The 15,654-nt window shown below is 39.9% G+C and overlaps 1 protein-coding gene across 1 annotated transcript in view; it reads right to left on the bottom strand.

Annotated features, from left to right (window-relative positions):
* Nucleotides 1-369: 369 nt before the first annotated feature.
* The window catches only part of LOC148880691 (SH2 domain-containing protein A-like), a 62,871-nt gene continuing 47,586 nt past the window's right edge, over nucleotides 370-15,654 (bottom strand). The window contains exons 7-12 of the mRNA XM_088962663.1: nucleotides 6,791-7,186; nucleotides 3,849-4,132; nucleotides 3,116-3,278; nucleotides 1,896-2,236; nucleotides 783-848; nucleotides 370-583 (exon numbers count right to left, since the gene is read on the bottom strand). Of these exons, the coding sequence (XP_088818789.1) occupies nucleotides 553-583; nucleotides 783-848; nucleotides 1,896-2,236; nucleotides 3,116-3,278; nucleotides 3,849-4,132; nucleotides 6,791-7,186 (1,281 nt within the window). The 3' untranslated portion in view covers nucleotides 370-552. The remainder of the gene's footprint in view (nucleotides 584-782; nucleotides 849-1,895; nucleotides 2,237-3,115; nucleotides 3,279-3,848; nucleotides 4,133-6,790; nucleotides 7,187-15,654) is intronic.

Raw genomic sequence — 15,654 nt, 5'->3', positions numbered from 1 at the left:
TTTTCAATTTCTTTGGCTAATACTGATTCTATGCTTATGGTAACACAAGAAATTTTCAATTTCTTTTTCTATACCCCTCATCCGACAAGTTCAAATAATTTCATAGCTGCAGTTGCAGAGAGATTAGCTTAGGCTAGAAGAAATTTTTATTTTGACTTATAATCACTTTATTCCTATATGCCGAGAAAGGGGAAATGTGCTGGTAATCGGATTCCAACCCACTGAGAGAAGTATAGACAATTGAACACCTTTAGATGTGTGCATCCTTGTTGAATCAATTGTTCTGTCAGATACTTTTGCAAACACTGGTTATGAGTTTTTGATAACACGGTCACTTGGGCGGGCCCCATGCTCCCTATGTGGTCTGAATAAAGAGGAAAAGAATGTTTCATTTCTATTTAACTGCTATTTTCTGTTTGTGCATGACAAATATGTGTTCAAGGAAAGATGGTAAATACAATTAAAAAAACATTATACACAAACAGGAAAAGGAAGGCTAAGTACAATGTTCAATCATCTTTGCCAAGTGAGGAATGATATTCAGACTTCGTCTCAAGCAAACTTGCTAACTTCCCTTGTTACCCTGCATTATCATTAGTTTCAAATCATCAGAAAAGACATATTGGTACAAGACAATTTATGCATATATATATAGTTACATTGTTCCTGTTCCGGTTCCCTCACTTGGAGATGAGGAGTCAAATTGCCATTCTGGGACAAAGTGTTTCAATCCACAAAGTAAAAAAAAAAAAAAAAAAAAAAGAAGTTGAGATATCTCTTGCCTTCCCAATCGTGAGAGTCGGGGTTCTTCCAGTATCAAGTCCTGCAGTGTTCCTTTGCTCATCTCCCTGTGACAAATGATTTAGGATAAAGAGAATATCAGGTAGAGAGAACGAAGAAAAGCTGTGCATGCAAAAATATGTATATAGACATTTCTAAATAAGTATTCAATTCCCCTACAAATGGAAGGCACGGGCACCAAATGCTAGGCCACCTATTGGATTGAAAATAGTTCAAAAAATACAACACTCGTTCAGGTTCATTATGAGAAGCCCTCATTTGGTCAAAGAAATAGAATAGCAGTAGGCTTCCTTCATATAAATCATGGTCTAAATCCAGATAATCCAAACAGTAGGCAGCCAATTCATGGATTCATCAATATAGAGAATGTTTCAGAGATAACTGAATGTTGACTATTTGCCTAATTACCAATTATACCAGCACTGCATGTGCTCTCACTAATCTAGGTCCATTAATCAATACAACCAATTGAAATTTGAGACAAAGGGCAACTGAAAATTGCCGCAACTCTGATATAGCACATTTTGCATTTGAAACATATTCTCCATGTTTCTTCAAGACAGACCACCAAATAAGTGGAAAAAAAATTGAAGCTACCATCTAGTTAGTTGGCAGGTTTTAAAGGATTCTTGCTCCAGACCTGTAATCAGCCTTAAGAGTTCTGTCTTGACCCTGTTAACAACTGAACACTGACCTACTTTCCGACCAAAAGAAAAAGAACCATCACCTCCACAATCTTGTACAGACAGACGAACAGATTGAAACCCAACATTCCAACATTTGATAAATAGAACCCACAAAGGTCTTTAAAACCAAAAGCAAATAATTTTAACCAATTGATGTGAACTCATATAGACCTATTTCCACATTTCCTGATTGACTAATATATGTTAAAGATCATCCAGATGAAGAAACTCTGTAGTCTAAGAGCTTTTCTGGTTGACAACTATCAAATGGCGGATTCAGATGATGCCCTACTTATCAGTGACAGTGAAACAGGAGATAACAATATTTCATCCCATCTGCTTTTTCTAATGGATGAATACTTTGTTATCAAACAAAACTAAACTGCAATAGTTTAATTAAATACACACCTATAATCAATGGACAACAGCCTATGATGAATGGAGTAATCAGCACCAACATAAGTAACAACCAGGCTACCAGCATCTGGGTGGGGCCAACTCCGTGAAGTAGGAAACCTTAGTATGAAGGTCCCTGGCTCTTGGAGTCTTGGACTTCTGAGTGAAGACTCTGCTTCTTCCTTTGTGATTAATCCTTCTATCCACCTGGGTGACGTACTAACCCACATTTCGTTCATCCAATCTCTTGATAATAAGAAGGCTACTGGGTATAACCAGTTCCACATCTTATTTAAGTTCTCTTGGGTCATGTAGTCCCTGCATCCAGAAATTCTTCGCAGAACTTCAAAGTCCTGTGAAATAAGATAGATTAAACTGAGAAAGATTTCTATGCATTATATAAGTTGTTGGATAACAAAACAAAATCAACTTTGTCTTGACCAAGTCAAATAATTTTTCATGCTTACTAAACAGTATTGAGTGCACTTTAACATGGGAATCAGAATCAGATGCATGTCCGGAAAGGTGCTTCAACATGGTGAGCATAAGTGTAAATTCATCCAACACGTATGGACACCAAGTTAAATGTAGGATCCGTCCTAAATCAGGGTGTTCGTGTAACAATCTTACTGAGACAAATGGAGCTCCCTTTGCATTACTGCTTAACACAATAAAGGTTTACCCAGCCAATATTTTGACGACCAGATAATTGATCCTAAACCCAGGAACCACCAGGATATCCAGACTGGAAATTCTGAGAAAGCTTAATAATTCTGAGAGGTTAATGTGGTGGTTGAACCCTGAAAGCTATGAACTTCCATGGCTTCCAGTTCAACTTATCCTGACTTGAGTGTTCTACATGAATTCTATTTAAACATTTCTAAATTTGTCTTTCTGTCTCAATCAATTTCCTTTTTTGCCTTGTTGTAGGTAGATCTTTTAGATCCCTCTGGCTCTGGTGCAGTAAGTATTATTCCATGAACATGTCCAAGCTATCTTAGTCTACCTTCAACTGATTTAGTGAACTCATCTTGCCAAGTTTCCATATGAACAGCCATTTTCATATATTAACTAATACAGAAACATTCAAGACTTGTCAAAGACTTGAGGCCACCAAGTCATTTCAACTAGTGATGTCTTACCATAAACAGGCAGCTAATTCCAGGTGTTCTTAAGCCTTATCAAGGAAAAAGTAATCACTTCAACTGACAAAAATCAAGAAATTGAGTTACCTCTTCCATTAGACCCCTAGAACTGCAGCCAGAGATTTTCATGAATTGCTCCTCAATTTCAAAGACTGCATTCTCCCAAAGAACTTGATGTTTGTTTTGTGAGATCAAATTCCATGCATTGGTTCCCTCCTGTACCAATCGCTTTGATATTGATATTTGGTACCTAAAGAAACATAAGAGAACATATTAAAAAAGACAAGATATCTAAGTTGAAAACTTGTGCAGAATGCATTAATTATAAACTGCTAGGATATGAGCACGCATGGTACAGGAACAAGAGGCTATGTACTAAATCGTTGGATGGGAATGAATGAAGAAATACTAAATCGTTCCAGATACCATTTATGAAACCCAAGTTAGGTGATTGTAAGATGCAAGCCACACAATCCATTTCTCAGAGAGAGAGAGAGAGAGAGAGAGAGGAAAGGAGGGAGGGTTTCCTGATCGAGTCAAGTAAGGAGCTTCACTATATAATCTAGTTTATTTATGCCACACGGAGGGATGATGTGGCAGATCCGATCATCAGTGCCCTAGGTTGGACCTGGGTTGGGCCTGCAATCCAACCCAAGCAGTTTGAATTGCAACTCTACTGATACATGTAAACTCCCTCTGCCTGTGGGTAATGTACTCTGCCATTCCTACATTCAGCTAATATATGCAAGAATTATTTAAGTGGATATAAGTAGCTAACATATTAAAACTACCAAGGTTACTATATATTCTTTCAGCTTACTGGTGGTGGGAACATCCTGTGTATAGGGAAACCTGCTGTGCAAAGTCTGCTAGTTCTTGGTCTGTAGCAGTGGATGCAACCTCCTTGAGAAGTAGAGCTCGCTCACTCATTCCTCCTAAGCAATATTTGAAAATGGTCATGTCTGAAATTTGATTTCTGGTATTCACAACCCTCCTGAAAGCTGAATTTCTTGCTTGAACACTTTCAGAATCAGAGGGGGTATCATCTGTTCCTTCAAGATTTTCATGTTTCTCCTCAAGCGTCATCCCAAAGGCATTGTCACCCTGTCTAAGGGTCAACTAGTGAGATACAATAGAAAATGCATAAACATAAAAATAGAGATCAGAGAACACAAATCAAATAGGAAGAGCAGGCCAAAATATGGCATGCTCAGATATTATTATTATCGTGTTTATCTGTGTTCTGTAAAACCACTTTCAATGATAAGAGAATGAAGAAGAGCTTGAGCCTATGAGAGGAAAATTCAATAAAGAGGCTTGATGGAGGTGTAGAAGGAAATCCATGCGAGAGAAAATTCAATAAGCACGCAAATACCATCTCTATAGCTCAATATCAAGAGATTATCATCTTATTAGTCTTGTGGGCAGTGCTTAAGAAGTGCTACCAAAAATGCTTTCTTTAAGGATAAGGGCACTGCCAGATTCATTCATTTCCTCTTATCAAAGGAGTTTCGTTAAGGGAAAGACAAACTGATTTCAAACCCTCATTGCAAATGAAAAACTGGAAAGCTCAAAGAGGATGGGAAGAAAGGATTGATCTATAAATTAGATTTTGAAAAATAATCTGATATGCTGATTTCTTTTTCTTGGACTAGGTTATGATCCAACTTGGGCATGGAAATGGATTTAAGAGTGTTTAAATTATATGCTTATTCCCCAATCTTGATTAATGGCTCAGTTCATGATTTTCGTGATTAAAAGAGATCTTAGGCAGGGTGATCCCTTTTCTCTTTTCTATGCACTTTTATTGACCGATGATGTAAACAGATTAGTAAGTAGATATTATCAGGTGACTTGTTAGTACTTAATAGGTTTTAAGGTGGGTGGAGGTGATGTAATTGTTTTTGATCTCCAATTTGCAGATAATAGTATCATTTCTTGCAAAGAGGATGAAGCAATTGGTATTCAAAGATGAAGGTAACTATTCTTTTTTTTTTTTTTTAGGTTCATAGCCTTAAAGTTAATTCGATAAATGTTATATGGTAGGAATTAATACGGAAGATGGGGAACAGGAGATTTTGCTAAAATTTTGGGCCATGAAATTTCTTCTCTACCAATGAGCTTTGGTTTCCCATTAAATGGTAAACCAAATACAATGTAATTTTGGATACAATAAGCTTTTACTCTATTAAAGGAATAGTATCTCTTTGGCTGGGAGAGTAAATTTGATTATTTGATTGAGCATACTTTTTCCGATTTTAGATGTATACTTTTTTTATTTTTAATTTTAGATGTATAATTTTTTCTTGGCTTTTGGGCCCCAATGAAGAAGGTAAAGAAAGTTGAAAAGATCATTAAGACTTTCTTTTGGAGTTGGGTGAACAGAAAAGGATCGCTTGATTAATTAGAGAACGGTTTGTCTTAACATGAAGACAGGTGAGTTAAGAACTAGGCATTTGAATTACAAAACACTGAATTATTAGGGAAATGGTTGTAGAGATTTCCTTAGGAAGAGGGCAGGCTCTAACTTCCTTTCCTTAAAAGCATTCTGGAAGAACCTTTTCTGGGGAGGCTCCACTCAAGTGTCTTGTTTCCTGCTTTTCTTATTGATTTTTGCAATTGGTCCTATTCGGTGTTTTCTTGCAAGTTTGAGTTTTCTAACGGTCTACGACATCATGAAGTACAAGATGCTACTAATCTTTTGGATCGTCTGTCTGGTTCATTTCATAATGCATTAGATAGGATAAAAGGGTATAAGTTTGTTAATCCTCGTGGGATGCTTTCTCCTGGGTGGTGTTTTGTATTTTTTTTATTTCTTTGGAGGTTTTTCATATAAAGATTGTGAGTTTATGACCAATGATGAGTACCAAAGTAGAAGTGTACCTTGTTGCCTATCACCCCATATGTGCCTTTTATGCAATACTTATTGTCTCTATTTGATTTTTTTTTATAAATAACTCAGATTTTATTAAAAAAGAGACAAAAAAACACAGGTACAGGAGTAGGGACAAGGGAGATAAACACTCTTATCTCACCATACAGAATAACAAAACAAAAAGACAGTTACAATATAGCCCAAAACAAAGAGTCCCTATAAACCCCTTGTTTAGCTAACCCAATTGCTATCTCAATGCTTTTTCCTATGGCATTCTTTTCTCCTTCAACATAAAGAGGAAAAAAAGATGTGGAGGTGCACAAGATTTCTTTTTTGGAGTGGGAAAATTAAATTTCATCTCTTTGGTGTTGGGCCATTGGGGGAATTATTGATAAAATGGATTTCAATTGTCCCTCCAGGAAAGACATCTCAGAAAGGCCAATAAGATAAGGAATTAAAGAATTTTGAGCTGATACTTTTGAAAACTGGTTCAACCTTTCTCTTGGCCAGTTTGCTAAAATGTTAATAACTGAACTTTCCTTTGATCCACTAGAGCTGGAAAAAAACAAAACACACATATAGACAGCTTCCCGAAATGAGGCCAACATTCCTGGAAGCAGCTGCTGGCACAGCTGGAAGTTGGAACAAGATAATCCAGAGGAACCATTATGCATAGTGTCAACTGTTCCTAATGGTGTGAAAATAAGTAGCTATCAGCCTATCACTATGGCATTTTGAGCAAAAGGTTATGCTCATCTAATAGAGTGTTTTGAAATTGAACATCCCAGAAAGAAGCCATCAAATGGGGTATGTCTTTGATTGTTGCAGGAAGTAGAAGGAAAAAGAAAAGAAACACTATTCTATAAAGAGAATGGCTCATCAAATACCTGGTTAGTAGAAAATGAATGAGCTTTGTAGCCAATATCAGGACAGTCTGAAATGGGGCTAGCCTGGATTCTTGCAGATGACTTTTCAGATCCAACTTTAATGCGTTTTGGGGGTGGACTGGACTTTGGTTCACGCATAGAAAATACTGAGAAGAGCCCTTCTCCATTATTTTGTTGCGTTTCTATGGATCCATCATCCACTCCAGATGACTGAGGCCCATCGAGCGGATGGCCTACAGAAATTGACTTCTTCAATGGCATTGAAGATGTTCGAGTATTACGATTCCTTGAAATGCAGCGTATTGGACAGGAGTATGCTTGAAGAAATGGGAAGTCCCCAGTCTTAGGTGAATCGAAACGAATTCGGAATAACCTACTATCACATTTGGATGAAAGCTGAAACAGAAAAAGGCAAAGAAGTCATTTAACAGGTTCTGATAGAAGCAAAAAGAAAATAATAGAAGAATCAAAAGAAGTAAAAAACAAACAGTAGTAGTTGTTTACATAAAAAAAAAAAAAAAATTGAAGCATAGTAGCCCATGTGCAAGAAGTAGCTATGCAATGGCACCTTTATAAGCAACCAATCCAAACACGAGAACTACTATTGTGATGCACAGACAGAGATTATGCCTTCCCTCTATTTGTAGAATCACATTAAGTTAAATAGATAAATAAAGATGGCGCCTATTATTCATCAAAAATAAATGAATAACGATAATAACTGCTCTTATTCATTACAACACAATAACCTTACTGTTTTTCTACGCAAAATATATGGTGCACGAAAACTGCACTGTGAAACGAAAAACATAAACCAGTGACAAAACAACAGTTTACATCTTTAGTGTAGAGAACACTGATGTGGGCCCCACGGCTGTGGTCCCCACTGTTTTCGTATGACAGCACATGTAACCTTTGATTAGTTTGTCAGTGTTAGTTGGTAGTGATCTTTAGACAGCTTGTTATCTCAGTTATTTATTTGTTTTATTTGCCATGTAAGCATTAAGGGCAATTCTGTCCTTTCCTACATTTAGTGAACATAAACTATAAATATTGAGAGAGTGGCGGCAGCAGATTCATTCGATCTGTCCCCCCTTTCAAAACCCTTGTGTACTTTTGCTTCTTCTCCTTTCTTCTCCCTCTTTCTACTTTTCTCAATCCGAAATCTGTTGGAATTCAAGACTGACTGTAGTCTTGATCGACTACATGGTATCAGAGCCTATCTAGGGTTTCTCATGGAGCAGAGTCAGCAGTGTTCTTCTCCAAGAACCTAGTCCTTCGCAAGAAATAGCAAGATGGCACGTGAGCACAGCTTCCTATTAGTCCCTTCACAAGAAACTGATATCAAGATCAAATCTTGATTTCTCCCACTGAAAAGGAGGTCGAACTGGCAGGTGAGGCGGAAGCAGGAAGGAGGCGGCAAGAGAGAGTTTTTGTAGGTATGCTGAATTCTCTCTTCTGTGATTTCAGCTCTAAAGACTTGCAGTGATCTGATGATCTTGTGATAATCTAAAGGCTGCCGCCCCTTCCTTCTTTTGTAACCTTAAAGGATCAGCTCCTACTCCCATTAGGAGTTGCTGATCCAAATCTTATTTGGATCAGACATCCCTTTAGGTGATAAGGATAAACCCTTATCTTATCTGCAAATTAGATCAGCCTTCTCCTAATCTCATTAGGAGGTTTCCAGATCTGAATCACATTCAGATTTGGACACTCTGAGTGGATAGGGTTAAGACCCTATCCTATCTACTAATCCATCCCAGAATTCGCCCCATATTTAACTAATTAAATTAGCCCAGTTCGAAATGGGCTTTAAGCCCATTAAGGTTATGTGCTCACTTAGCCTTCCTAACTGCTGCCCAATTGGGCTTCCTTGTATGGTGTGGAACCCAAGCATTGATCTACACATCAGCCACATGGGTTCAGCCCAGCCTTTGTTACAAGGCCTGGCCGAATACACTATTATGGACAACGCACCCCCTAAAACCCATCACATGGGCTCTATGGGCCCAACACTTACCCTAAGTGGTCCCTGGGCCAAGCCAACTTGTAACACCCAGGGACTGTGGGCAGATGCAAGATTAGCCCATCAGGTATTATCCTCAATGGTCTTACACTTAACCTCTCAGCCCATAATGATCATACACTGCCCGACAAGAGAGGACCTCTCCCTCGGCTGCAAGGAACAGTGTTGCACTCTCTGCTTATATGGAACCCGGGAATTAAAACCTTTTGCAAATCATTTCGAAACCATAATATATATTCTTTCATATCTCATATAAAATATATTTTGCAAAACAAATCTCAATGATTGAAATCGGCTGCCGGCAGTCTTGGTTTCCATCAGCGAGAGCGCATCCCCAATCATTACCTTTGTCCGACAAAGGGGTTGATCATGTCACTATGATCATCCACTCAGATGAATTCTCAGACTGCCCCAACATACCCAGGTTTTGACCCCCGCTAAGGATCTCACTGATTGGTACATCAAAGATAGCCCAATCCGACACCTAGTGTAGTATCATAATCGAGTCTAGGGGTCGGGTGTAACTTTCCAGTTTTGCCCATTAATCTCAAGGTCCAGGGAAATACTGGAAATCTGGTCTGGTTCAAAGATTCAATTAATCCTACACTGCATGTGCCTTGGGTCTCACCCTGGCGGCTGAGACAAGCCACCCCAACCGACTTGGTGGCACATCAGTGTTAGCCTTATCAGGATAGGTCTCCCCAGACCGACCCACTGGCTGTGACATTCTAAACTAACACGAGTCTCATTAAGTGTCCAGTTTAAGGGTATTACACAGAAACATACCAAAGGAACATGAATCAAATATGTACTTTATTCATTTACAATAAACTCATAATGTACATCATTCTGATTGAAGCTAAGGGCATACAAAAAACTGTCTAACAGAAAAAATCTTCCAAGTGGGTTTAGGAGAACTACTTGGTTATGACATGGCTGTGCAACTCTATGCAGCCACATATCAGTCGAAATTACTTGTGGGCAAAGACAGCCAAGGAGATATGGGATGTCATGAAAGAGACCTACTCCCAACCCCTTAATGTTGCTAGAGCCTATGAACTGAAGTGTGAGGTGAATAATCTTAAACAAGGAGAGAAATCAATCTCTGTTTATTTCTCTACCTTGAAATCCCTGTGGCATGAAATTGACCATCTGGAGACTCTTGAGTGGTAAAGTCCAAAAGATGCACAGACCCATAGAAAGCAAGTCGAGACCAATAGGGTGTTTGAATTTCTGGCTGACCTGAATTCAGATTATGACATTGTGAGACAGCAGATACTGACAAGAGACAGTGTGACCCTCTCTCAAGCATACTCCTTGGTGCATGGTGAAGAGACCAGGAGGAAGGTTATGATGCAACATCAGCCCTTTCCCCCAGCCCTGGCAGCAGTTAAACCTAAGTCTAGGGGTGATATAGAAAGGGACATGAAGAAGGAAGATAAACGGGATCTGGTATGTGAACATTGCAAGAAACCCAAGCATACGAAAGATACATGTTGGAAGCTCCACCCTCATTTAGTCCCAGCAAAACTGAAGAATAAAAGAGGTAATGCTCATATGGCTGTGAATACTGATTCTGCATCCTCGTCAGGCACGCCCCTAGATACCTTAGAAGTTGTTTGGGCTGCCCTAATACAGTTGGAAAAGGAGGTTGGGAATTCAGCTCAGTCATCTCAGTCACCATCAGCCCCTGCCACATTTGCATTTGCTCATTCAGGTACTCGGGCCTCAGCCTATCATGCTTCAGCTCCAGGTAACACTGAACACTGTTGGGTAATAGACTCAGGTGCATCTGACCATATGACTAGCTTGCCATCATTGTTCACTACTTATCACTTATCTTCTGGTAGAGATAAAGTATCTATTGTTGATGGCTCTCGTTCCCATTTCTGGCAAGGGTGACATCAATTTATCCGATACTATCTCTTTATCCTCGGTCTTGCATGTTCCTAAACTTGATACTAATTTGCTTTCAGTCAGTAGTATTACCAAACATCAGAACTGTTCAGTAACATTTTTCCTTGACCGATGTGTTTTTCATGACTTGGAGACAAGGAAAGTGATTGGGACTGGCCGTGAGACGAATGGGTCTATCTGCTTGGAGAAAGTTCTCATTGGCAAGAGCCAGTGGATAAGAAGTCTTTTGTTTCTCAATTTGTGAGTCCAGTTATGCTTTGGCATAATCGATTAGGTCATTTATCTTTTTGGTCTTTGAAGAGTCTGTTTCCTACTTAATTTGAGTCTGTTGAGATGTGAGAGTTGTGAGCTTGCCAAACATTATAGAACATCTTATTCCTTGAGTAATAAAAGAAGTAATAATTCTTTTGATATTGTGCATACCGATGTTTGGGGGCCATATCACATCCCTTCAATGGGTGGGTACAGATATTTTCTATTGTTTGTTGATGACCATACCTGTTTTTCTTGGGTCTACCTTATGCGTTCTCGAGATGAGGTTCCCGCTCTGACCCAAAACTTTCATCAGATGATTTTAACCCAGTTTGGGGTCAAAATCAAAGTCCTCAGATCTGATAATGCAAAAGAATACTTTGCTAAGCCACTGGCCTCTTATTTACTTGATCATGGAGTTATTCACCAGAGCACTTGTCCTCATACACCACAGTAGAATGGGGTTGCCGAGTGGAAGAATAGGCACATTTTGGAGGTGGCTAGAAGCATCATGTTTACCTCCAATGTGCCTATCCGTTTCTAGGGTGATGCTATCCTCACGGTAGTGTATCTCATTAATCGGGTTCCTTCTCGGGTTCTTGATATGAAGCCTCCATTTACTCTTCTATACCTAGATGAGGAATTGTTTACTGTTCCTCTTAAAACGTTTGGTTGTACCTGTTTTGTTCAGCTTCTTGGACCTCATCATTCCAAATTTGACCCTAAGGCCTCCAAATGCATTTTTCTCGGTTATGCACAAACTCAAAAGGGTTATTGCTGCTATGATCCTGTTTCAGGGAGGAGATTTGTCTCGATGGATGTCACCTTCTTTGAGGAGGCACCCTATTATCCTAGGGTTTCTCCCTAAGGAGAGAGTAATGAGAATTTGGGTCTTTTTCCTCAGGGGGAGCGCAGTGAGAGTGGGGTTAACTCATCTGAGGTTGTTCCTTTACCCATTCCATTGAGTGATGAAGGCTGCTGCATTTCCCAGTTTCTATTCTATGATCGCATGTCTTCCTCTTACAGGTCCTATCTCACTTCCATTGCCAATATCCCTATCCCCAGAACAGTACAAGAAGTCTTATCAGTTCCGGAGTGGAAAGATGCAATGAAAGTTGAGATGGATGCCCTTTTGAAAAATAATACTTGGGAGCTAGTTGACCTACCCAGAAGAAAGAAACCGGTTGGATGTAGATGGGTATTTACTGTGAAACATAATGCTGATGGCTCCATTGAAAGGTACAAAGCTCGGTTGGTTGCAAAAGGATTTACTCAGACTTATGGTATAGACTACTTGGAGGCTTTTGCTCCAGTAGCAAAGATGACCACTATTCGCGTTTTATTAGCCCTTGCAGCAAATTACTCTTGGCCCTTGTTCCAGATGGACGTTAAAAATGCCTTTCTGAATGAAGACTTACAGGAAGAGGTCTACATGCAGTTGCCTCCTGGATTCTATGATACAGATACAGGTAAGAAGGTTTGTCGACTGAATAAGGCATTGTATGGATTAAAGCAATCCCCCAGAGCTTCGTTTGATAGATTCAGACTAGCCCTTGGAAAATTCGGCTATGTACAGGCCTAGCCAGATCATACACTGTTCGTTAAAAGAGTGAACTCTTCTTTGACCTTGCTTGCTGTATATTTGGATGATATTGTAGTGACAGGGAATAATAATAGTGAGATTGAGTCCCTCAAATAGCTCCTTCATCAAGAGTTTGAGGTGAAAGATCTTGGTGCACTACGATATTTTTTGGGTATTGAGGTTGCTAGATCTAAACAGGGGATCTTTATTCTCAAAGGAAGTATGTTCTAGATCTATTGGAGGAAACTAAAAAGTTAGGTGTCAAGCCTGTCGATACACCCATTGAACAGAATCACAAGATCAGTGCAGAGGGCGGAGAGCCTCTCGAAGACAGAGTTATGTCCCAACGGTTGGTTGGAAAGCTCCTATATCTCTGCCTCACACGCCAGACATCAGTTATGCAGTTAGTGTTGTCAGCTAGTACATGCATTCCCCTAGAACTACACATCTTCTTGCAGCTGAGAGAATATTAGCATACTTGAAGAGATGCCCAGGTAGAGGTATACTGTTCAAGAACAATAATCACATGAAGGTGGAGGTCTATATAGATGCTGATTAGGCTGGGAGTGCTGATGACAGGAGGTCTACCTCTAGATATTGTGCCCTTGTAGGAGGTAACCTTGTCTCTTGGAGGAGTAAGAAACAAGGTGTTGTTTCCCGCTCTAGTGCCGAAGCTGAATATAGGTCAATGGCTAACGGAGTGGCTGAAATCCTATGGCTGAAGTCACTACTTGAAGAGTTGGGCATTGATTATGAGAAGCCCTTGATGTTGTATTGTGATAATCAGACGGCTATTAATATAGCTCACAATCTGGTGCAGCATGACAGAACTAAACATATCGATGTTGATCGACACTTTGTCAAAGAAAGGGTTTCATCACAAGAAGTGTGTCTCCCGTATATTACCTCCAACATGTAGCTCGCAGATCTTCTCACCAAGGCCGTTCCAAGGAAGAAGTTAGAGGCAGACCTATTCAAGTTGGGAATGACAAATATCTATTCCCAACTTGAGGGGTAGTGTAGAGAACACTGATGTGGGCCCCACGGCTGCGGTCCCCACTGTGTTCGTATGACAGCACATGTAACCTTTGATTAGTTTGTCAGTGTTAGTTGGTAGTTATCTTAGACAGCTTATTATCTCAGTTATTTATTTGTTTTATTTGCCATGTAAGCATTAAGGGCAACTCTGTCCTTTCCTACATTTAGTGAACATAAACTATAAATATTGAGAGAGTGGCGGCGGCAGATTCATTCGATCTGTCCCTCCTTTCAAAACCCTTGTGTACTTCTGCTTCTTCTCCTTTCTTCTCCCTCTTTCTTCTACTTTTCTCAATCCGAAATCTGTTGGAATTCAAGACTGGCTGTAGTCTTGATCGACTACTTTTAGCATTGTTGAAATGGTAAGTACACCTTGTGAAATGTGAACCAATGAAAAGTAAGTAGACCAATGACATCTTTAACGCGACTAGTTGATATCTTGATTTAATGTGTCACAGATATTCATTAATGTAGGTGGACGATCATCCCATGTTTGTAGCCTCTGCTTGGGTTCTGGTGAGACGACCACACACCTATTAATTTCTTGTCCATTTGTGTTCTTTTTTTGGGCCTAGTTCTCTTCTATCTTTGGTTGTAGGTGGATACCTCCCCCGAACATGGCAAGCCTTTTTGACCCAAGCTTTTTCAGGCAACCGAAGAGACGTAGAAGATATATGTGGAGAGCCACAAGAGCAGATATCCTATGGTCAGTTTGGGAAGAAAGAAACAATAGGATCTTTAAAGGAGTGGAGAAATCCAAGGAGGAAACTGTAGAAAGAATAACCATTATGACTATTCAATGGTTAAAAACTGTGGAGTTGTTAAAAGACTTCTCAGCTGAAGATATTTACAGGAATTGGGGAGTGGTGGCATCTATAACGTCCATATAACCTACTGTGCAAGAATTGTAGTCCCCACCAACACAACAAAGAGTGAAACTGAACTTTGATGGGGGTTTTAGAGGTAACTCGGGGCCTTCAGCTATAGGGGAGTATTTAGAGATGAAAATGGCAGAATTGTGGCTATGTTTTTGGGGCCAATAGGAGTGGGGGACTCATTGAGAGTGGCCAAACAATTGGAGTTACACCAAATTGAGATAGAGGGAAACCCTAAATTGTTTATTGATTGGCTACAATCAGGGAAGTTGGGAGCCTGGATTTATAGACAAACCATAAGGGAAATCCTCAATACAACAAGGAAGGTTGGTGCAGAATAAGGGGGCGAATTTCAAAAATTTTTTCTCTCCCTTCAACTGGGAATCGCATTCCCTATTTAGAAAATCATATTTTCAATGATCATTCTTGAACCATAAACTGAACCAGATTTGAACCAAAAGGAGTATGGAGGGATAATACCTGATACGGATAAGCAGTATCTCCCAATGGAGGAGTTCACGCCCAAGGAAGGATCCAAAATCTGCTCCCACTGAAGCGCAGTGCAGGGTGGAGCAGAATCAACAGTGTTCTTCCAAAATAACCTGACCTTTCGCAAGAATCAACTGGATGGCTTGTGGATACAACTCCAACCAATCATTTCTCCAAAAGATTGGTATCAAGATCAAATCTTGATTTCTCCCAAGAACTGGAAATCGAACTGCTAGAGGCGGCGGATGCAGGAAGGAGGCGGCAAGAGAGTATTCGCCCCTTTAAGTGGATAGGGTCTGGGCCCAATCCTATCAGCTGATCCATCTCAGAATTCGCCCCTTTAAGTGACTAATCAAATTAGCCCAGTTCGAAATGGGCTTAAGGCCCATTTAAGGTTATGTATTCATTTAGCCTTCCAAACTGCTGTGGGCTTCCTTGTATGGCGTGGGACTCAAACATCGATCTACACATCAGCCACATGGGTTCGGCGCAGCCTTTGTTACAAGGCCTGGCCGAATACACTGTTACGGACAGTGTACCCCCTGAAAACCATCTCATGGTCTCAATGGGCCCAACACTTACCCTAAGTGGTCCCTGGGCCAAGCCACCTTGTAACACCCAGGGACTGTGGGCAGATGCAAGATTAGCCCATCAGGTATTATCCTCAATGGTCTTACACTTAACC

This window comes from Nelumbo lutea, chromosome 1 (genome assembly GCF_056320005.1).
Source record: "Nelumbo lutea isolate HS-2025 chromosome 1, American lotus-T2T, whole genome shotgun sequence".
NCBI classification, from domain to species: Eukaryota; Viridiplantae; Streptophyta; class Magnoliopsida; order Proteales; family Nelumbonaceae; genus Nelumbo; species Nelumbo lutea.
Note: the sequence above shows the minus strand (reverse complement) of the source record. Positions and strands in the feature narration are given on the sequence as shown.